This window comes from Wasmannia auropunctata, unplaced genomic scaffold (genome assembly GCF_000956235.1).
Source record: "Wasmannia auropunctata unplaced genomic scaffold, wasmannia.A_1.0 LD336076.1, whole genome shotgun sequence".
NCBI classification, from domain to species: domain Eukaryota; kingdom Metazoa; phylum Arthropoda; class Insecta; order Hymenoptera; family Formicidae; genus Wasmannia; species Wasmannia auropunctata.
In genome coordinates, this window is record NW_012026814.1 from 3292219 (window position 1) to 3316716 (window position 24498).

Here is a 24498-nt window from a genome sequence, read left to right on the forward strand (position 1 = left end):
TTTAGAACGCACAGCGCATTCATAGAATTCAGGGCATAAATTTGTGAACAATCATAAATAAACGTTACCAAAATATCTTTAATTAATAAATACCTTCTCTTATATTTCAGTGAGATGAGACTGACACAGTGAGAATGCAACGTGGTATAAAAAAAAGAGGCAAGCTTGAAGCAAAATTAAAAGACATAAATTCTGCAAAACCATCTATCCGTATTGTATAACAATAATTTTCTAATGACTTTTTAATGAACTTTTTTATTACTTCCAAGATTTTAAATTAATAAAATAAAATTTATGAGCGCCAATTGAAATTTCTCTGAATTTCTGTTAGGTAAATTTAGTTTCGATTTGTGTCGCACACACAAAGCGACGATAATAATAAAAAAACTATTAAAGAAAAAGAAACCTTGCCATTTGGGTTGCATTTTATAAAATTACGAAACAATGACGGAGAGCCATTTTTGATGAATTGTGACAAATCCTTTTAATCTTATTTTAAAATACAACTTATTAATTAAATTATAATTAAATTCTGAAAATTGGATAAGTGCCAAGCCGTTGTTTATTGCAGGAATAATCTTTTATTTTACGTTGATTATTCACTAATAATTAAGCACTATAGGTTGAAGTAGATTATGATTCATCTGTATGGTGATTACTTGAGATGGTTATGTTACTTATAATTATTTTATTATGTCAATATTTCTTTTCATTAAAAATATAATATTACTTTACACGAAACAGTGTCGATATTGCGTATCCGACATCCGATGAACGAAACATGGCTTGTTCCGGCATCACTCGAAATCTTATACACGGCCCATTCAAAGACCGCCGAAAACCGGGTGCAAAATGCGCATCTCACGAGATTGTGATGTAACGGGGCGCAACGTTCTCTCGAAACACGGCGAAAGCGAGCCCTCGTGGACCGCAGGATGTATGCTGCTGAATCGGCGAGTGACAAGAGGCACTCGCCTCCACTTTTCCTTCCCGTCGCGATACCGGCCTCGCTTTATGCCTTAAACCGAACTCCAAACGTGCTCGTCGTCGTACCCTTTTGCGACTTTATTACATTACTTGCCGTGCTTTCGAGCTCCGCGATAAAAATTAAAACGGAAATTAATGGAGAGAGTTGTGCACGTTCAGACATCGATAGAATTCTAAGAAGTCACTGGACGTGAAGTGTATATCACGTATATGTACACCTGTCTTTCCGCATGCAGAGCTATGTACAATACATATACATAAAATTTAGAAATTAAAATTAAGGTAATTTATCAAACTTATTCCGTGAATGCGAATGTATCTCATTGATCAATCAAGCGTATGTACATTCAAAATCTCACTGCAGTTTCTGACTACATCGTTATGCGTTTTTCCGTTATAATGAAATTACGTGCAATTTGCAGGAGACTTCGGAGGATATTGCGAGAGCAACAAGATCGTGTTGCACTTACGATTAGCAGGCGGACGTTCCGTCGCGTGTGTCACGAGCCCGCGGTTTATCGATAGCGGATAGTCAGGACTCAGGATCCTGCGCCGGAACAAAGTTCTGGCACGCGGACGATGCTATTTCGCGGTGGTGACTATGTCGGTAGGGCGACGGGGAATGTGGGCATAAGAGCTGAGAGAGAACGCAGCATGCCCTAGATAACTCCTTGTAACATCTTTGTAACGCTAACGTCATTATTATGTCACGTTACACCGCTCGAGGAGGAAAGCCTCGAATACCGCGCGCATCTTTTTGAAAACGTGCCATCGATTTTCACTCGACGTAACGGTGCAGAATGTTTTTAAACATTTAATTAACAATGGACATACATATATGAATATACGGTATGCGCTCTGTGCGATTCGAGCGTGTCTGATATTCTTTTTTTTTAATAAAAATATAATTTAAGAAAAAAAAAATATATATATTATAAATTAATAGAAATAAATATGAATATAAGTACTTAAGAAATTGGAAATATTTAATAATCAATTTAACACTAACAATAAATTAATTTAACTAAATTTGTTGAAAGATATCGCATGCGTTGTCAATTATGCAAAAGAATTGGTTCTCGTTGCAAGCGAAAGCGTTATAAAAAATTTGAAACTCGGGATCTATTGGTAGTACTAACTGGCTCTCTTTGGGCTTAAAATGCGAGTGATCGATACGGATTGAAATGCGTCTCCCCTCGGTAGGACAGAATATCAACTTTAAAACCAAATCGGACCGTCTACGGTGAACAATCCTATTCACACATTCATAAAGTGCACTCATGTTCGTTAAATGCTTAATGAATTTCAATTATCGACATTTAGGGCCCATTCATAATGTTAAGTTATAATTTAACAGGCATCGACATCCAGTAAGATATATTACCTATTTATCATTTTCATCACGTTACAGTCTTCTCAATCTATTTGTCCGCGTCTATTTAAATTATCGTATTTCGATTTGCTGACTTTTAGTTCATCACAAAAAGAGAGACATCGCGCGGTGTTATAAAATCTTCTTATGTCACTCCACTTTTCCAAGTGGTTATTTCTATAATTTATTCGCGATTTCGGTACAATTAATAAGTTAAGGCAAAAGCTTCAATTATTAAAAGTAGCAATAAAATGTACTTTAACTTTTAATTTGACGACTTTGTTTAAAATTACATTACGCGTAGTTTGCACCGAGTTCGTTAATAATCTGCGTGATATGGTTCCGAGTCCGTGATTGTCATATACTGTCGCGAAAATTTCCGCCGCGTTAAATAGCTCGGCAACAATTCGCTTCATTTCTCAATAGACTTAATTATCAAACTGTGAGTGTAATTTTATTATTAGTTAGCAAGAGACTCGAGTACGCAAACGTTTCCGCAACGAAACATTTACTTCTAGACCGAAGTTAGATTAAATTCTCGTAAGATAACACGAGAGCATTTCAGATTTTACAAGAAACTTATCACCTAATTCTCTACGTAAACAGAATATCGCGATATTGCGGAATTCATCGCGACGGAACAATGAACCCCTACTTTTGTGTTATGTGTGCAGTTTCGTCATTCTCGTGCCACTCACGGTGTACAAGTATCATTATTATGCGTACGAAACCAAAGCGGCATCGGACATCGCGATGACGTCATCCGAATCGCTGGAGTCGACGTTGACGGTTGACAGCAGGATGCCCCGCGCTACGCCGAATGATGTTGTCTCGAAGAACATCACCATGGTCCTCGAGAACCTACTAATGAATTACGAGAACAGTCAACTACCCACGCACGGTAAAGGTAAGAAGTATGAAGATCAGTGAGAAATGGAGTGCTTTAATAAACATAATTATGGCTTAAATTCCTGCTATTCGGAAATCATAAAAAAATTAAGTAGATGTTTTTCTTTCTGGAAATCGATATATTTTTATTAATGTAGATGGTCACACGTATTCATTGCAGATTTTATTTAATGTTTCATAATTAATTCGAAAAAATTAATTTTATAAATTAGACATTAGAGCACCGGATACAACGCGTAAACTGCATGCAAACGCAATAAGCGTATGCATGCATTTAATATCGATATTAATTTTATGAATACGAGCTTTATTGCGCTGCGGTCACTCTACACGGAAACTATTTCATGATGCATTATGTCCTATACCCGCGCTAATCGCAGCATCATACAACAGAAAATATAATATCGGGTATAATTGAATTCTGAAGAGCTGAGAAAGATAGTACACACAGTAACCGCTTTAATTATCAATAATATGGGGCTCCAGGCTACAATGCCGAATTAATTGCAACGATTTGTTGTCTACTAAAATTAAATTATATTATGTATAATATGTTCTCTCTTTCTCTCAAGCGCTGCATATTCCAAATTATTCAAACAAATCTGATTGTCACCTACAACTCTGATCGTCACCGTCATTCCGGTAGCTCCCTTTTTAGTTTTTAAAGCTATATATTTCAAACTCTTTCCGAGATGCTGATATTGACATTTCATAAATCACGGAGTTTCGATATATTCATTTTTTCAGGCGTGCCCACAGTAGTCAAAACCAATATTTTAATTAGAAGTATGGGTCCAGTGTCTGAACTTGATATGGTAAGATTCGAAACTTTTCAGTAAGGAAGACTCGTAAATCTATTTTTTATTTTTTGTGTTATTTTTGCAGTGCCATATAAAGTATTCTAAATACATCAATTTCTAATTATTCATGCAAATCAGCCATTCATTGTAGGAACAATAATCGCTAACTAGTCTCATGATTTTAACTTTCTTCTTTCATTAATTTTATTTTTTTATTACATTCTTTAAAAAATTAATGCAAAGTAATTTACGTTTTTGTAAATTTATGCCTGCAATACCAAAAATATAATATATAATATTTACTTAGAGTCAAAATTGATATGAAATTATGTAGCAATAATTTTTAATCGGCCATATTTTACTGGCGCACGTACGCTATTACTTGCTACGCGTAGTTTCGTTCTTGTCTTATTTGCCTTCGAATCTGTTTACTCCTGAATACAGCCTCAAAAATCCTTCCGCTAGGATTACTCGATGGACTGCTATTTTCGACAATCGTGGCGCGACTCACGTCTGAGCTTCCTGGGCCCGATCAAGTCCCTCAGCCTCAGCATCAAAATGGTTGAGAGGATTTGGCGTCCCGATACCTACTTCTACAACGGCAAGCATAGTTACGTGCACACGATCACTGTGCCGAACAAATTGCTAAGGATCTCCCAGGACGGCGATATATTGTACTCCATGAGGTTTGTTCGCGCGTGAATTTACGCACTGTGTGGCAAATCGAATCCGATTTCGTCGATACCTGCGAGATATTCTCGGACTTCTTTTACAAACGTCGTCTCGGCGTTCGCGAAAAAAAATACACATGATCAAAAAATATACGAATGGAAGAAGTTTAATTTTATGCTTTATGTGAGATACTCTATCGCAAAATTTTATACGAAAATGTGGCGTTGTTGCTCTCGAAGTATAATAGAGAAGTTATAATAGATGTATATTTTTGAGAGATGTAATTTATACACGACATATAAAAGGAAAATTTTATAATATAATGGAAAGATGATATAAAATGAAGAGCAGAATTAGGTATAAATGTTGCATATTATATAATCTAGCTTCGATCACGATTCTTTTTTTAATGTCTCGTTATAATGCAGGCTCACTATTAAGGCCAAATGTCCCATGGAGCTGAGGAACTTCCCTATGGATCGACAATTTTGCCCGTTAATAATGGGAAGCTGTATGTATCGATTTTTTAACTGATCACATAGTAATATTGCATTTTAGGGGAAGATAAGAGCCACGATATAAAAAAAAAAATTAATTTTTGAAGTAAGAAAAATGCGAATAGTTTTTAATCTTAAAATCAAAGTTACGAAACAAATTTATATTCTGTAATTTTATTTCTTGTTTCAAATGAAACAAGAAATTATGTGGATTTCTATAATTTTTATTTCCACCATCTTTTATTTTATATTGCATTTATTGGCACAGTTTTTCTTAACATAGTCTTGTTTCCACGATATAATATGAAATCCATTCCGTATTACTTTCGTTTAGTTCAGTAAGCCGCTGTCCTCTTATACTGCACTCATCATTTGGAAATACATGATTTCTGTGCGCTTCGCGCATCAATTGAGACTCAAGCCGTAACAGAGACGTAATTTGTGAGAAAATCAGAACAAATAATACTTCATTCGTATGCTCTTGTACGCCACGTTATGCTGTTCCTCACGTACATAACGTGCCAGCGATATTATCCTTCGGCGAGTGTTTGCGATCGTCCACGCCGAAGTTACGATTGCAATAAATTCGATATTCCTTTACGTTTCGGCTTTACGGTACCCGCGCGCGATTCCACCTTCTGCCATAACAGCTGGCATCATGGACCATGATGCGGCGTAATATCGAAATTTATTATCATAAGCGCGCGCCAGTGATCGAACTCGTCTCCCAGAATCGGGACGCGTGTTTTAAGATTAGTCATTGGTATTCGGGTGGCTAAAGAAAAGGGATGCGGCATAAGGATCATATATCCGGCGAATATATGTTGATGAATTTTTGGATGTTTAAAATTGACAATCATAGGAATACAAGAACGAAAGAAATATATTTGAAATGATTAATTGATTGTCTATACTTATTGGATATTCACGAATTTTATAATATAATGGGATATCTCTGAATCGGTAGCAGACGCGGGTATCTCTTGGAAATGCTTCTAATATTTTATTCGGCAATTAGTATTTTGTTTCTTTTCGCGTTATATAATATTTATTACGTCTCTCTGTATTTTTGTTAGACGCGTACACATCGGGACAGCTGGTCTACGAATGGCAGGAAGGTTTATCGGTGAACTTCATACCCGGAATGACACTGTCGCAATTCGATTTAATGGGTTCGCCGTACAGGAATCTCACGTTCTTCCGTCGCGAGGGCGAGTTCTCGATACTGCAAGTATCTTTCAACTTGCAACGCCACACCGGATACTTTCTCATACAAGTAAGCGCTCGGAAATCATGCTCGCTGCAAATATCCTTTTTTTTTATGCGATGTAACGAAGGGACTTTCTTACATCAACAGGTTTATGTGCCGTGCGTTTTGATAGTCGTGCTAAGTTGGGTATCCTTTTGGATCCATCGCGAGGCGACGAGCGATCGAGTGGGTTTAGGTACACGTTACAATTAATTAATTTGTAAGGCGTCCCTTTCTGTCACTTCACATCTTCATTATTTTTCGCTCTTGTAATTTATCCTTTGTCGTACAAAAAAAAATTCTGTATGCCTTGTTTAATGCCCCTTATCACTTTTCTTCCCTTTACGAGCGAAAGTCTCATAGGCGTCCTATAAGGCACATGCCTGCGGTGCCTGAATAGAAAATCCGACCATGCGGATAGCACTGTATCATAAATTTTCCAGGTATCACCACCGTCTTGACGCTATCGACGATAAGCCTCGATTCCAGAACGGATTTGCCGAAAGTTAGATACGCTACCGCTCTGGATTGGTTTCTACTGATGAGTTTCGGTTACTGTATCGCCACCCTCTTGGAGTTCGCTGGCGTTCATTACTTCACGAAGGTGATGATTTTGCATAATCGCGATATTTTCTCGTCCTCTTCAATCGCATGAATATCTAAACACGCGAAAGAACGATTGCGATATTCTAATGGATTTTTATTTTTACAATATACAGAGTATCACATTAAGTAATTTCTACCTTAAATATTTTCGAATCTATAAGATTCAGAGAAAAAAATAATTTGCACAGTACAAAGGAGCTATCATATAGCGATAATAATTTTTGTCCAGGTGAAGGCCTGAAGTTGATCTTAAAATCTCCGAAATACCTCCACCGAGATAAAAATTATTATCACCATATGATAGGATATTTCTCTTCGTACCATCGAGTTTAGTTACACAAATTTTCCTATCAATTTTATAGATTCGAAAATATTTAAATAGTTACTGTGACATTCTGTATATTTTCGATGTATGCAAACGCTAGAAAACCTATTAGTTATCCCTCAAATTTACACAATGTTAGCTCAATATGTAAAAAAATTATTGCAGTTGGAAAAAGAATTATTTAAATTGTATCCAAAATTGTTTTCGCGTCGACGCAACTTTAATTAAAAATATATATAGGAAAAAAATATACAATTTAAATCAGCATCAATCCAATTTTAATTAATTTTTAGGTTAATAGCGGCGAGATTCCGTTGGACGACGAAGAATGGGAAGAGTGGAAGAGCTCTGCGAGCGAGGAGTTCGAGGATACATTTCGCACGATGATTTCTCGCAGCCCTCAGGCTGTTCATCCGGAAATTATCGACACGAGTACTAGGAAGCGTGGTTCTCTCATGTCCGCGCTATACAGCGTTAGTTCGATATTTCAATAAAAATATCGCAGACAACATAAAGTCTAAAATCAGGACATAAGGGACGTCTGAAAGACGCCTTAAATATATGTTTGCGAGAAACGTCTGCGTGAAAGGCGTCTAAAAGACGTCTTATGTCCCGATTTTGGACTTTAGATAGAACTGGGATACAATTCGTAACAATAAGCCCTCTCAAATAATATCATAGACATGTCTTAGAAGTCCAAAAAGATTTTAAAAAATGCAGAAATGAAATGCCTTTCAGATATTTCCAGATCTTTACATTATCTGTATTTTAGCTTTTCTAAAAACAGATAAATTAATTTACAGATAATTATTAATTGATAAATGATTAAAGTGCAGAAATTAATTTTATAAATCTATTAAAGTACTCAATCTTCAAATTTACAAGAGACATGCACAATTTAAAATGTAATACATAATTGCATTTGTTTGTCTTTTATTTTTCTTTTATAAATTCTTGACAATTTTTCCTAGAATTATTTTGTGAATTATCAATTGCATCGTTGCTAAGTCAAGTTTCGCTCTCGGCAGGATGGTGTCACATACGAACGAGACTCCTGTCATTCCATCACGGTCGCCGTTTCTTCGAAACCGTCGACGATGGAGAGACAGACGCAAACTGAACTTATTTTACCGATGTGGCGGCAGTTTCTCTATTGTTTAGCGGGCGATGAAGCTTTCAGGTATATCATGTATATACGTTAATAAGAAAACCAATTTATTAAGGCGCACGATATTATTGCAGCATTTTCTGTTAAATTTTTATCTCAATTTAAAATATTCTAATATAGTTTTATCTTTATTACTACTTTTTGTTTTTTACCATTTATAAATGAATCAGCAAAGCTCATTAAAATTAAAATCTTAAAATTAAAAGTAAATTATGAAATATTCTGCATATCTATAAATTTATATTTATTTTGTTTTTTTTATTACTTTTTTATCAATACAGTTATACCTCTATAGATTGTGAGAGAGAGGCGCTATAATTAATATCTAAAATTACAGGCGTCGTCGGCAGCGAGAAGCGACGAGCAACTATCGAAAATGCGGCGATCGTATGGCGAAGAGGCCCATAAACAGCGTATCTTACATTGACAGGGTGGCGCGAATAGTCTTTCCCGCGTCTTTCGGCCTACTCAACGTCTGCTACTGGGTAGTCTACGTCACCTATCAAGAGGAATTTAAATGGCAGGACCCACCGATCGGATCGATAAGGCCGATCTCCCATTAACGAAAATATCACTAATGACAATGAGGCGAACATATAGTGTATTACAAAACGAAGGGGACGGGAGGGATCGTGTACTACTTACGTAAAATTGAATTATTAAATTTATCTCAAATTAATTATTAATTAAACGTGTGACAATATGTATATATAATGTCATAATTTTTAAATTTAAAATCGCTTGTACACATAATTCTGTTAAGTTGTTGAACACCGTTGTTTGCAAAATGCCCTGTATAGTATATCAATATCTTAAGAAATGATAAATACATTGAGACAAACAAATCGTAAATATTAATATTTATTATTATTTAATTATATAATAGTATTAATAGTTACATTTAATATTAATAGCATAGTGTAAAGAAAACAGGCGAAGTATTTCCAAGAGTGCGCAGTCGTCATTTCATTTCGACTAATTAGAAATTTGTCCAAAATGTTTTAAAAACCAAGTTTTGCTATTAGAAGAAATTTACTCCAATTTTTATTATTCCGACATTATGCGCAATATTACACTTGTCTTCTTACATCATGATTAATATTTATTTATATTTATTTATATTTATTTAATATTGATCAACAGATATGTAAATTACCAAAATTTGGACATTAATAGTTTATGATATTAATTTCATGATTTATTGTTATACTGACATTTCTATAACATATATCTATGATGTGATAATAATCAGTTTTCATTTACACTTTTATTATTAATATCTTGCATATTCTATATACAAATTATATGAGAAAAGAACATTTTTGCAGTAATGTATATATTATACTCGATTTCTTTAGCATTGAGACACGATTGTGTCTCTTGATTATGATGACGTAAATGTATTTATTGCATAATAATAAATTTGTATAACAATAGCATCAGTATAATAATAAATCATGAATTTAATAATGAAAGCTTGTTGCTCTCTTTATCATAAATCTGTTGTGTGTGAGAGAGCAACAGCCTACACATATATCTGTCCTTCTGTATAAATGCGCACCCATTATATAAGCTACGTTCGCAACGAATGAAAAAATAAGTTACTTGGAATATTCTTTTATCATCACGATATTATTGGCTGAGCGGCTGAAGCGATTGGCTTGGCGATTGGCTCTTGCTTTCAGATCCGATCGATCCGGCAAATCTCTCCTCGACGCGTTCAGCGCAACAAATTGTCGAGTCTTCCGCGTGTAATAGCCATGGTTAATTTCCTGCGTGAAAACCAATCGTGGTCTACCGTCCCTCGTCGGCACTTGCATTACTGCTGTTTCCGTTGAATGAAATCCACTGTGTCCAGTTTCGAAAAAGTTGGTTTCCAAGTTAATTCGATACCATAGGACGGATGAGCCTCTCTTAGAAAAGTCGAGTTTGAGAGGGCGCATCATATCGAAAAAAAAAAAACAACATAAACTGAGATAGATTCACCGTTTTTAATTGCGGAGTATCGCAAACATCACGCATTTTCTTGTATCATTTGCACAAATACACCGGCTTACAACATGGTGGTTGGATGTGGCACTTGGATTCAACATGACACTCGGTACGTACATACATGTGGATATCATACAAATTTGTAATAAATCGTTGTCAGAAAAATCCCACACACTTGAATATATAATATCTCTGATTTTAACGAATTAGCATTTTTTTTCCCGCTCTGCCTCTGGCATGCATAAAAACATGTTTATTAAAAAACATTCCTACGTGTGTAAACAAGTAAAAATTTGTCACGCATTCTTCTTTGAATGCCGTTATATAAAACAAATATTGTGAAAAGATAACAGTGAAATTCGATCAATATGCTCCTTTTTACAAACGTGCTATATATAAAAAAAATAAGTGTTCCTTTTTTGCTACTCCTTTGTAGACTGAAAAGATAAAAATGTAAATTGCTTTTGACTTTTAACACAATCAAAATTATTTCACGCAAATGAGCGAAGATTATTTCATTTTCAATTTAGTCTGATATGAATTAGAGATTTCATTTTTGAAAGAATTTATGTAGAGAGTTGAAAAAAAAAATATATATATATGTTTGCACTGATTATAATCGTGCACTAATTTAGATATGTAGGGAGTACGATACGAAAGACAGCAAATGTTCAACTCTACATACAACTAAAGAGTAAAAATTATATTATTTAAAGAAGTAATTAATTCGGTGACGATAGAATTTTTTAACACAAGAAAAATTAGGCAATACAAAGTACAAGACTGCTCGAAAGTTAACATACCTATAAGCCTTCTTCAAAAATATAGTAATAATTATTAATGTAGAAATAGACAGGTATATATTTTATGGCATAAAATTTTTGTTGCAGGATTGAGGAATAACACAGAATCCAGATTTTGACGTAATTCGATTTTCGATAATCAAAAAATGGACAAGATAGTGTGCAACGAAATGACATATGAAATCGATGAAAGCATTGTCAAAATTGAGGCGATGGAACCTGAACAAAATTTCAATCCTGAAAATCTAGATGTCAACTTTATGCCCTCGACAGAAGAATCCTATCCTCATGTCACAGTCATCATGCCGAAGCGTAGAAACAACAACAAGAACAAAATAACTAGACACTGCAATAAATCACAAACAATCTTGCCAAAGCATGATTCAAAGCCAAAAATGATAATTTTGAAGAGGCCCGTTGACCGTTTTCGTCCGATTCGGCCGAAACCCTTACAAGCTGGTTCCTCGGTATTAAGGAATAAACTTGCATCTCCAGTGAGCTCGGTTACTTTATCACAACCAACTCGCATTGTTATACCAAGTACTATGCCGAGTAAAGAAAAAGTTCTTCGATATCCTACATCTTCAGATGTATCTAACAAGTTAAACAATAGTATCAAATCGAACAGCAGTGGCAACGACGGTAATATTATTGATGACAACAGCATTATTGTTAGCAGTAATACCAGTAACAGCAATAACAGCAGTACTGTAAATATTCTATCAGTAGATGACGACAATAAAATTGAGAAAACTGAAAAGTCATGCACCACAACAAATAGTAAGAAATATGATAGCACCAATAGTAACAGTAATAGTAAAAATTTGCGTACTAAGGCAATATCCAGATCTTATAAGAATAGTATCGAGTTATTTTTTGAGAGTATGGCACAGACTGTGTTGAATTTACCTAAGGAAGTACAAGCGGACATTAAAATGCAGATCTGCAAAATTGTTACCAAGGCGGAGATACAATACAACTGTGACTTGAAACTTAAGTCTTAAAATTAGATTTCAAGAATTGGCAATCTGTTATCAAGTTAAAATTTGAGCTCTAATTTCTTTTTTATTACACAGATTAAATTTCGCTAGATATAAATTTGACAAGGTGATTTAATTAACACTGCCGTCTGAGATTTTGAATTTATAGCGGGCGATTTTAGATCAGTAATTTTAGCTAAAACAGCTAAACTATATCTAAGTTTCTCATCATTTACGTTTTTCTTATCAAAGTACGATAGTTTAGGAGTCATGTCAGAACTCCGAAGTGTTAATCTCGTTTGTTTCATATGTGAAAAGCTACTCCTCATAAGTTTAAGTTTCATAATATGCAATAGTTTAGAGTACACTTATAAAAAATACAATAATTAAATATGGAGTTTTTTTTTAACCATGATATATTTATTCTTTTTTTTTTTTAGAAGGAAAATATTATCACATTTTGCATTTATTATTTTTATTAAAATAAATTGAATAACATAGTAATTATGTATATAATGATTTTCTTATGTGCACATAGAAAATCATTATCTTACATCTCTTACATTTTGATAAAATGTTGTCAAACTCTAATTTGCATTGTGAGACATCAAAAATGTACGGCGAACAATTTTGTGTATATAAAAAAAAAGAAATATTAGTTTACTATAATATGTAATCGGTAATATATGTTGGATCAAACAATTTTATTTTTGTTCGGAATATGCCATATAGAAAATATGTATAAATAAAATAAACATATATTTACGAAAGCAGCATATAGTTCTGTAAAATAAAAGGTGCTATCATTACTTAGTATCGATAATATAAATAGTATAACATTGTAAATAAATGCTAATGTAATTGAAGTAAGATTAATTTCTCTAATTGTAAAGAAGTGATATAAGTAAAGTGATATAAGTAAAGATTAATCTGTCGAAAACTATTTCTATACAAATATCTTCCAACTTCGAATTGTATAACTTAATTAATCTCTGCTGTTTTAGTAATCTGAATTGTATAAATACACAACTTGAAATAATAAATTTTAATGTTAAAATTCTTATTGAAAATATAGGAGACATAAAAAAAATAAAAAATAGATAATGAGAAAATTCTCATACAGGTATCTGCAAAATGTAAGATAAAAAATATTTTTAAAAAATTACTACCTGAGAATTGATATAAATTGAAAATGATAAAGGAATGTTACTTCTTATAGCCTTGAATATTCCTTATCTTTTATGGAAAAAAAATGTACTGTAGTTCATTAACAGTTATAAATATTGTGTTTATAACTTTTACATTACGTTTCACTTGTAGAAGCGAAAATGAATGGAGCAATAAAACATTAGTTACTTCTTCGAAGCTGAACTGTAGAATGTGTGAGTGATAGTCTGAAAGTGATTTTTATATCTAACAATAAGAGAGTAAAGGTATTAAAATTATTAAATTATTTTATTTAAGCCACAAACACGTTGGACGAGTGCAATCGCGTAAAAATTCGACAAAATAACCGGTGTCTCTCCTTTCATTTGACAAATGTGAACATAACAGTACAAAATCACCAAGAAAAATTATTTGAAAACGACACACTAAAGACAATTATACCGGAATCAATTATTCATTTAAATCAAGTTATGCATTTTTTTCTCATTTTTATTACAGATATATTATGACAGCGCATTAAAGGTATATCCATTTACGTATAATGCATGTAATACAAACTATCAATCCCAATATGTCTATCTAAATGACTAATGGCTCGTGCACATACAATACTTTATAAGTAAATTGCGGTATGCAATGCTGTCAATATCTACTGAAGTATCAAAGCGTGACGTTACAATATGTCCTTCCATTCTTATTATCTCTGCTGGTATTGTTATATGGTGTATAAGGTATGTGTTTTGAGTCTAGTGATTACGAGCGCTACACTGTCTAACCCTAAAATGGATTTCAGAATGCACCTGCATTTTCTTTATTCTCGCCGTTTAATTACACAGAAAAAATTATTAAATAAAAAAATACATATATATATATTATATAAATATATAACATGTAAATCGCAGTATAAGATATCAACCCAGTAATACAATTTCGTAAATTTTGTTTCACCATCTTGTAAACGCGCTTGTGCTCCTCTAACGAGTCTGTGTCTTCCTTGCCAAAGCTCACTTTTTTTATGCGTAAAATGCAAAAGCACTGTATTTGTATAGGTGAGAGATGAATCGGTAATAAGCGATTCGACGACGAAAATATTCTGAATGGACGAAAAGCAACGTGTAAAAGTGTACGAACAATTAAAAAAATAACACCGTTAACGCCGTGAAGCTTCTCGTTACTACTGCCTCGTAATCTGTATCTCATGCTCGTTATTTTTTTTTCTTTTTTTTTCGAATACGTTTATAAGGAAATGCAATAATGATGAAGATAAAAGACACTAAAGGCGCAAAAGCCTTATCTGCTTTTCGACAATAGAGACGCAAAAGCATTATTCGATAGTTTTTCATTATTCCTCTTTTTCGGTCTTCTCGATGTCTTGCTTCTCCTCACCCTCCGCCATATCACCACCCTCGAATTTCGGGCCTGGCGCCTCATCGCCTTCTAGAACAATTTCCTCTGGATCGGGCGCGCGCGGTAAAAAGTCTTCATCTGGATACATGGACTTAAAAATATTCTTAGCCTGAGAACAGAAGGCAAAATTTTTAAAGAGTTATCTAGTGCAATTTTAAAAAGTATTATATATAACAAAACAATTAGCTTTGGAAAAACCAGTATTACTTCGCAATAAATATATTTAAAAAATAGTACAAGTAACAAGGTATTTGAAACAAATTAATCATTGCGAAAAATTAATTAAATAATTAATTATATTTTATGTATACAATTATTACACGGTTGCTATTAACTTATTACCAATACATACCTGATTCACAGCGAAATCGAAGTCAAGCTCAAGATCAGGACCAGAACAAAGATGTATGTTACTCGGTGCAGAATCGCTTAGTTTAATGTCGCTCGCGGGTAAATTGAGATACAAGGACCATAATACTTGGGGTACTGGATACTCAGTTTCTTCTTTCTTGTGTCGATCATCCTAATATGATTAATCAATTTAAAATATCACGTTTCAAATATTTTAATTTATTTTCACACCAGTAATAATATAATTCTCATGTCACAATGGGCCTCAAATTTAAAATATAATTCTATAAATTATTGATAATTTTTACAGAGATATTTTACCTGAAGATGTCGTTTATCAGGAGAAACTGTTTGGGTGTGAGAATCAGAAGAACTGCGTACAGTATTGGGGTCAAGTGGTTCTGCTCTCAGGAACTTATTCACAACATATGCCAGATCCTCTTTTGCATTCTTAGTACGTTTGCATGTCATATGAACTATGACTAAACAAAAACAAAATGTACAATGCAGACATGAATCAAACCGATCTTGAAATATATTCGCATTGATGTTGTACATACACAATCCTTGAGGGCAGGCATTAGTAGATGGTCCCAATTCGATTAGAGTAACGGCTTCTTGGTCTGATTTCTCCGGCGGATAATACAAAAGCGTTAGACTTTCTTTTTCCCCTTGCATAATTGACCTTTAGATAAGCGAAAAATAACACATTATTAATAATTAGAAAAATAAAAATTATGGACTCCATAAAATATATTACGCCAATATTATTATCTTTAAATCTGTAAAAAAATCCAAAAAATACCTGTCAGTAATGAAAATTCCGCGTGATATTTGATTCTCTCCCTCAGAGGCTACGATTTCCGGCGGCAAGTGGCCTTGCCCTACGACTAAATGCTCCAAAGCCAATCTCTGTCTCCCACTGATAATGGCCTTGCATTTATCCTCGTTAACTACCACGCCGTCTAATTGTCTCTTTAAGCAATAAATTCCACCAAAGACTGCACACAGTCTATAAAAGTATGAGAAATATTTTTTTTTTTTCAGACGACAGTAAAATAGAGAAAAGTCCTCGGCGCGTTTTTCAAAAATGCTGCGCACCTGCAGAAACATTGAGGCAGTTCTCCGCTTCCGTACATAGGCCACAAGAAGGGCGTATTTCCGTAACGTCCAAGGCTATTGAGGAAATGCTTCGTACGATCAACGCCGTCTCTACACGACGTTCTGTCCGTTGCCATTGCGATAGCTTGCATAACGTAATGCTGTACTATAGGCGTAAGATTTTTCGTATTAAGATATTCTAAGAACGTTTTATCACGGAAACCTGAAAGATAAATGGGATACATTGTAAGAGTGAAAAAAATTAAGAAAATGTATCCTTGTGTAATAGGTTCACATGCGACACGCACCATCGAACTCTGGACTGTCGGCACCTTGCTCCATGCAAGATGTCAGAAGCTGCATCAACATTCGTTTCTCGACGACGCTAACCGTTTTATTAGCGAACACATCGGCACGGGAGCAGGGGACTTGCGTGAGTTTACCGTCCATAAAAGTGGCGACCCTAGAGACCGCACGGAATTCGGCGTAACGCGCAATGTTGCTGGAAATCAATAGTTCTACTAATTCACCACGGGCGAATAACAGCTGCAATGAGAATCATGTCTCATATATACAGGTGTGCATTACGAATAAATATGCGTGTCTACAAGTACACATCTGCGGTCTTACTTTAGGCGCCAGATCGATGTTAAATCTTCTGTACTCCTTCTTGATACGGTCAATGCTCCATTGTTTCACATTCTCCTTCTTGTCAGCCTTGTCCTGATCAGTCTTTTCCGCACCCTCGGCCGCGGCTGCACTGTCCCCGGAACCCTCGGTCTGGGTGTCCTTCGAGGAAACATCAGGCAGATCCGCTTCGCTGCGTGTGAAAAAGAAAACTAGTCAGAATATACGAGATATTATCGGAAATCGTTAAACAAGTCAGTTTTATCCAGATCATTTCTTACTTGGAGATATACCAGATTTCTCCAATGTTCTCGACTGTGGAATATTGGTCACTAGCCTTCAAAAACTTTTCATTCGTCTTCAAATCGACATTCGTATTCCTAGTGTTACTTTTGTTTTTCGATCGGACCGTTTTTAAATCTTCTATCCATTTTTGCAAGCCGTCAAAATTAAATGTAGCCCACAGCCCTCCATAATATTCGTTGCTAGATAAAACAAGGAAAAATTTCAAGGCAAGAATGTTATTCTAATTTTAAATAGCTTATCATATCGTAGCAGGAAAGAAATCCTTTTATCTCTAATCAAAATGCGCATGATAAAAATCGAATCAAGATAATACTTTACTTTCTTACTTTTCCTCAAATGATTAAGTGAGATTATATTTGTTATATGTAGGATTTTGACTTTTGAGAAAATATTTAACATTCAATAAACACATTGGCTGCATTGGGGAACGTGTCATCGGCGCTATTGTGTCATTCTGTCCTCGTTCTAATAAAGATCTTCATAAAGATAAAATTACAATAAAATGAGACATTGAAAAATATATAGCGAGCTTCCGGAATGCGGCCAATGATAGCACATCACTGCAAAATTACTTCATCGAATTCTGACACAATTCCCTAAAGATTGAATAAAAAAATATTGAATATGAAATAAAAATATTAAATATTAATTATCAATCGCGCCCTCGTAATCTTATATGTGTCAAACACGTTTCGAGTTATAGGTACGAGTTGACAGGTGACAAATTCGGAAGAAAAGGTCCGTTACCTGTCCAGATGCAGAACCCTCTTGCCGATCCTGCTTGCCGCCGCGGCGACGATGGACTCGGTCATACCTGTCGGAAATCATGACAGCGACGGATTACCGGCGAAAATGTTGGAGCTTTCGCTGGCTGAGCGCGGACGCGCGGCCGTCGTCCGCTCCGGTCGTGATAAAAATCAATACCTGTTCCTACGACGACCACGTCGTATTCGGTCGGCAGATCGTCCTCCATGGTTGTCTCTCCCTCGGCGGCTGTCCACGGAGCTGATCGACTTGCACGGGGGGGAGAGGGGAAGGATCGGCGCGTGTGGGGTATCGGCGAGTAAATTCCAGATTCTAACACGATATATCGGAGTACGCGAGCAGATCCAATTAATTCATCCTCCTCTCGGCGACGGAGATTCGGGTAAAAAAAAACCGGCCCCGCCCCGCACGCGACCCTCGCTCCGCAGCACTCTCGCGCACGCACGGGCCCCCCCGCTCAACCCTTTTTTGCTCGGAGTTTGACAGGACGAACGGCGCCGTGACAGCCAAAGGGGCGAGAGTGGCGTGTGGACGGTGGATACTGCGACGGGTCACGGGAGTGAAGGAGAAGGAGAGCGAGAGATCGTTAATCTGACGTCTCTCGCTCGTCGCCGAGCGTCGCGCCGCTTCGCGGAGAGGCGCCCGAAACAACAGGATGGATCCGTTTCCAAGAGAATGCGGGGTGCCAGGAACCTTTCGTTGCGTTCATTCTAGACACTGTGTCTCCGTGATTGAAATGTTCTTCGCTTAAAACAGGTCGCTAACTTTGATCGGTATACAAATGTTTACTTTTCTCATTCTGATAATATCCGAAAATTTAACTGAACGTTCCAATAGCCTTTCGTAAAACACAATTTTAAGTAAAGATATCGCGTATACGCAAAAGATTTGAGAGAAAGATGGTGAACGATTTAAAACTGGAGTGCTCCTTTTCCTCTTGGTATCCGACGTTCAAGAAGGATTCCTTGGAGGCTAGGATTCTTAACATTCCCGACGATGTTCTGAAGTATTTGGAGCACGACACGTTTGTGTTGCCTCTCGAGGCAGCGAGATCCCTACCGGAGGATTCCGAATGGGCTGACGGCTCGCCGGTGACATACGAGGAAGAGGTGTTTATTATTATATTTTCTCTTTGGGAAATGACAGAATTATTAATCTAGCTATATATATGTAATCAATTATAAATCCTTTGTAGGAAACGGATTATCAACCGACATTCCCCGAATTCAGTCAACAAATACAAGAAGCATTAGACGAGTACGATGCGGTGTTTGTCAAAACAAACTGGAGTACACCCGCGGTAAAGTGTTTTCTATTATTCACAATTGAATCAATTTATTTTAGAAAGAAAATTTCTTGCAAATTTCCTTTTTTTTTAGGAAATACAATAAGAATGTATGTGTTTAAAAAAGTATCGTATAAAAACTAAAAATTCCTTTTCTAAAATGTGAGTGATTCGCTTTAATGGATCAAATGTAGCTCGTTTATAAATTTTCTATTAAAAGAATAGCAATATAATGCAATAACGTACTTTTCTAATAACTGTTATAATATAATATGATATTGAGACAAAAAGAAAATTATAGTACAATTTATAATATGCAATCGTAATTATTTTACAGGATGCCATGTGGGTTGCACCTACAAAAACCCTCAAATGTAACACACTGGAAGAGATCTACTTGTTACTGAAAAGTTCCGACAGGATTGCCAAGGATCTGAACGTCGCGCGATCTTTGAGGGAAAACAGCGAGAACCCTTTGCCATTCTGTCTGGTGTTGAAACAATGGCGGGATATCAATCCTTGCACAGAATTTCGCTGCTTTGTCATGGACAACGAGCTCATTGGTAATTTCATCAGCTCAGCTTTTCTTCTCCTCAATTGTTGAATTGATGAGAATTCCTGAATTATGTTGACTGCGCTTTCGTATTTCTCTCTGCCTGCTTTTACAAAGTTAACTTTCGCGATATAATAACAAATTATGTATGTTACGCAGCTATAAGTCAGAGGGATATATCGCAGTACCACAAGTCCAACGAGTCAGAAAAATATGATATACAGACAGACATCAAGAGCCTGTTTGCGGAGCGCATCAAAGGCAGATTTCCGTTGCGCAACTGTACGTACGAGCGCCGTACTAAAATTAATAATGAGTTCTTAGTAACTCTTATATTTAGTAATTTAGTAATGTATAAAATTTGTTTCTGACAGATTCCTTCGACGTTGTGCGACGTAAGAAGGATAAGGTAAAAATAATAGATTTCGGCGCGTTGGACGCGGCGTCTACGAAGGATACGCTCTTTACGTACGAGGAATTACAAAATCACATTGAAAACACGCCAGAATTCCGTTTTATCGGTGAGGAAATAGGCATTCAGCCAAAGCCTCCTGTGCAATTTTGCATTCCGCAGGAAATCAGCGAGTTTTTCCAATCGAGGGACAACGTCACGTTGCTGGATATTATTCAGAGGGTATGATATTTTCAGTTATCGAAGAAGTACGCTTGCGAAAATTTAGCGATTTATTGTAGCCTCTTTTTTTTTTATTCGACGCTGATGATTACGACAACCGAAAATTTCGCTTTGTTGCAGGAGGTGGAAAGTCAGCGGAAAGAGCATGAAAAAGAAAATGCTGACGTTTCAGAAAGTACTTGATGTATATACAGTGTATAAATAAACATTTTCCTTGTGTATGAACATCAGCTTGTAACTCCTTTACTCACATGTACAAGGGATACAAAAACTTAAAGAGAGGTATTATAAATTATTGTTACATTTCATCTTTCACAAAGAAGGCTAATATCTAATGATAGCGAGTACACGCGCTAATAAATATACGCGAGATTACACAACGAACGGATTCTACTCTTTCAAATCCTCGTATATATTACACGTTAGCCTGTTTAAAATCCTACGTTTTTGAGATCATTCGATTACAATCTGTACTAAAATGGAATCGAACTTGTTCAAATTATTTCTCGCTCCTTCCGAGTTTCACGTTGAATGGTTCCTTCATTCCGGGTTTGCGATACAAAAAATTCAATATTACCTGCGTGCAACCATATAGACCCATGATCTGTCAATTGAATTAAAATCGATAATTTTCTCATAGCGTTATGCGATCCAAAACTTTCGATTTATGTAATTGTACAAGTACATGCAATTAAATGCTCCGAGATCATCAAATCCGCTCCCGCAGTTTAGGCTGTGACGCCTCTGCGTGTGTATGTGTGTGTATATATATGTATATATATATATATATGTGTGTGTGTGTGTGTGTGTGTATGTGAATGAATGTACACCGACAGGATATTTAAATACAGAACTTTCACTTTTATTCTGCCAGACTCTCTTTTTCTATCATTACATTACATAAAACGATTAAAGGCTATCCTACCGCTTGAAAGAATTATCATAATATTGCAGTATTTTTCGAGCCATCGGCCTTTTTACCGAGCGACGTCCCTTATATAGAAAATATGTCTTGTTTATGTACAATATGCAATCCTTAATACTTCAGTTTTGAAAAAGGATCCCCCGATATATGTACCTCCGGACAAGTTAATACGCTGTACAGTCATATTCCAAGGAGTATTTTCATCTTTCTCTCTCCCTTTCTATGTTTCTGCTTTCCTCTTTCTCCTTCGTCCTCTCTCATCTCGTTAATCTTCATAAAAACAAAATCCAATAGGATTAGGGGCGACTACTGCTGTGTGCGATTTTACAATTTGTCAATCAGGTGGACCATATGGTACGTTTCTTAAAAACCTCCGAGAGCCTCTCGCAAAACGACCCAGCAGCTTTTCGCATCGGGCCTCGCACTTTAATCTGTACAGTTCTGCCGAGTATTAAGGACGAAAAATGCTTAAATTCTAATTTTTTCATAACATATTAATTTTTATCAATTTTTTTTTTAGTAATAATGCAAAGACATTTCTCTCGCGAAATGATATAACATACATATACATATATATATAGTTTACATATGCTGAAAACCAATATATAAAAATTACAATCTTTTGCCAATTCTTAGAAAAATACTACGGAAATGTTATTTCTATACTTTGACGTTATTTTAAAAAGTGAACGAAAACTGTTCTAAATTTCTGAATGCATTATTGTTTCAGATTTAAGAGATTAATAATAATAAAGTGACTACATTTCTCTACTTTTATCGTGTTAATTTAACCTGGGAGATTTAAAGATTCGATGAGAAGCAAACCATATTTCCGTCGCGCGTCGAATATTTAAAAATTACTTCGAATTCCTTTATCAAAAAAAAACAGAAGTAGAGACACGATTGCGCTTTTAATTCGATACAAATTCGAGGCAAAGGACCCGTCATCAGAGATCTGCAAGTGCACAAATACGATGAAAAAAGTTGCGAAGTCGCTTCGCAAAATAAAGCCTTATTTACACAGTGTGTCCTCCTCTCCTTTCGCGAGCGAAATACGACAGATTGCTTCGTCGCTGCTTCGTGTTACACTGTAAGCCTCTCCCCCACACTAGTCGCGATTGCAATTTGTGCATCGGCCTCTCGCCCGCAATATACACGCGAATTGTACATACAGTCGAACGGATTTTACGGTAAAAGGTAAATCCGAGCACCCGCATATGAAAAAATAAGCTTGGTTTTCTCTAAGGGGGAGGAAGTACGATGCCGTTTCGCGTGATAAAAAAAATAATTTGCAGCGCATAGTCGCTATTCCTGACGAATAACGACAAACAACAAGGACCGTCGAGATACCTTCAATGCAAAGTAATGGATATCGTATAGACTAATGAGCGGTGCACGGCTCCTTTCACCTAAAAGCCCTTCGATCTTCGCAACGATTTCCAGGAAAAACGTCTCTTCTCGAACCTCTCGTGAGAGGCGATCTCCCGTCCCTTCGCGGCGCATTTCCTCGAGGGAACATCCGGTGTTTCTCGGTAACATTCGTCGCGTATGTATCGTCTATTGCAAGACTGCATGTTCCCTGCCCGGCGAAACACGTGGTTCACATCGTTTTCCAATCGTTCGTTACGCGCACGGGGAACGCGTTCTCCTCGCGTTCACCATCGACGATCGTTCTCCGTCCATGATCGGTTTCGCGTCACGTTCACACACTCGCCCTCGGTTCTCCCCTCGCAATCGATTACCTCGACCGATTTGTGCTAGACGACATTGCGTAGCTTAATAAATGTACGTTTTGCGGTGTACGGCCGTTTCGCTCGTCCTCCACCCTCTCTACCCTTCTGTCCTTTGCTCGCTCGCAAATTCATCCCCTTCGCCTTCCCCTTCTTTTTACTATACGTCGCTCGTTTTAATGATACTAAAGATACAACAGCAGATTCGCAGCACACTCTCTCAATTCTCTTTCTCACGTTTGCATCCCCTTTCACTCCTTTTTCACTCGCTCTTTTTTTTCTCTCTCTCTCTCTCTTTCTCTCGAATACTGGTAGGGTGTTGAGTGACAAAAACAGTAGTCTTAACAAACATACGATACAAAAACTCTTAAGTTATCGCTTAACGGCCAGTGTAAAGCGGATTGTTTTTATTTTATCATTATTTCTTTCCTCTCTCTCTATGCCTTTCTCATCTTTCCCTCCTTCCTATCTCTTTTAAGTACCTGAAGAAGCTAGCTTTGGGAAACCTCGCCTTGATCCGCAAAACGCTAAGGCCTGAATGACCGGTGTGGAATCTCGGTGAGATCGGATCTTCTAATCCCTTACCGGGTGGCGATCGCGTGTGGAAGCCGACAATCCGCGTGCGTCTTCGGCATCGGGAAGTCGAGCTCGCCGAAATTACACCGGCACCGATCCTCTCTCGCCCTCAAATGCGTACGTCCTCCTCCTTTTACTCTTTCTCTTTCTCTCTCTTTTCTGCTCCTTCGCTCGAGTCCGCTTCGGATTTACCTCAACGATGAAGACTACGCACCCCTCTATGATAAATGCGATTGGTACGACTAAATTGGGTGGCGAAAGGCCAGACTATCACCGACGAATCGAGTGGTACACGCGCGTCCGACGTGCGTGAGCTAGAAGCTATCTCCCATAGACGTCCCGTTCAAAAAATACGCATCTCTATTTGGTGCGAGAGACACTCGCTCGGAATTTTATACACGCGGAGACACGCCGCTCCGATATCTCTCCGTATCGTTTTTTTTTCCTCTGTCTCTCTCCGCCTCCCTTCTCCTTTCTCTCTAATATACAGGAAGATAGAGTTCGTTCTCTTACTCTTACCGCGGGAATAAATATATTGAACTTGTCCTCGCTTTATACAAGTGGCTCGAGTGGAAACGCGATTCTCTCTTTCGTTGGGATATGCTCCTCTCGCGCTGAATACCGCGAGAGCCGCGAAAAAAGAATGAAAGAGAGAGACGGTCTACAAGAAAAAAAAAAGAGAAGGGTTCCTTTTCTATAAATCAATTTATT

At 36.5% G+C, this 24498-nt stretch overlaps 4 protein-coding genes across 4 annotated transcripts in view; 3 read left to right on the plus strand and 1 right to left on the minus strand.

Moving 5' to 3' along the window:
• The window catches only part of LOC105449296 (gamma-aminobutyric acid receptor subunit alpha-1), a 116843-nt gene extending 106296 nt beyond the window's left edge, over positions 1–10547 (plus strand). Inside the window, exons 3-12 of the mRNA XM_011688429.1 lie at positions 3034–3266; positions 4016–4083; positions 4534–4754; positions 5169–5251; positions 6314–6513; positions 6595–6682; positions 6930–7090; positions 7711–7890; positions 8446–8597; positions 8923–10547. Coding sequence (XP_011686731.1) covers positions 3034–3266; positions 4016–4083; positions 4534–4754; positions 5169–5251; positions 6314–6513; positions 6595–6682; positions 6930–7090; positions 7711–7890; positions 8446–8597; positions 8923–9148 — 1612 coding nt within the window. The 3' untranslated portion in view covers positions 9149–10547. The remainder of the gene's footprint in view (positions 1–3033; positions 3267–4015; positions 4084–4533; positions 4755–5168; positions 5252–6313; positions 6514–6594; positions 6683–6929; positions 7091–7710; positions 7891–8445; positions 8598–8922) is intronic.
• Positions 10347–12805, plus strand: LOC105449295 (AAC-rich mRNA clone AAC11 protein-like). Its single transcript, XM_011688428.1, has 2 exons — positions 10347–10686; positions 11468–12805. Exon 2 carries the CDS (start codon positions 11527–11529, stop codon positions 12382–12384), a length of 858 nt encoding a protein of 285 aa, XP_011686730.1. The 5' UTR covers positions 10347–10686; positions 11468–11526; the 3' UTR covers positions 12385–12805.
• Positions 12806–13796: 991 nt separating this feature from the next.
• Positions 13797–18607, minus strand: LOC105449305 (rab proteins geranylgeranyltransferase component A 1). The gene is made up of 11 exons (XM_011688443.1): positions 18244–18607; positions 18067–18133; positions 17295–17498; positions 17017–17206; positions 16695–16932; positions 16387–16609; positions 16091–16297; positions 15846–15970; positions 15607–15767; positions 15287–15457; positions 13797–15043 (listed from the first exon to the last, which is right to left on the minus strand). Exons 1-11 carry the CDS (start codon positions 18290–18292, stop codon positions 14870–14872), a joined length of 1809 nt encoding a protein of 602 aa, XP_011686745.1. The 5' UTR covers positions 18293–18607; the 3' UTR covers positions 13797–14869.
• Positions 18608–18807: 200 nt separating this feature from the next.
• On the plus strand, positions 18808–21661 carry LOC105449306 (cell division cycle protein 123 homolog). Its single transcript, XM_011688444.1, has 6 exons — positions 18808–19193; positions 19280–19384; positions 19707–19932; positions 20082–20204; positions 20297–20556; positions 20677–21661. Exons 1-6 carry the CDS (start codon positions 18984–18986, stop codon positions 20737–20739), a joined length of 987 nt encoding a protein of 328 aa, XP_011686746.1. The 5' UTR covers positions 18808–18983; the 3' UTR covers positions 20740–21661.
• The last annotated feature ends 2837 nt before the right edge of the window (positions 21662–24498 follow it).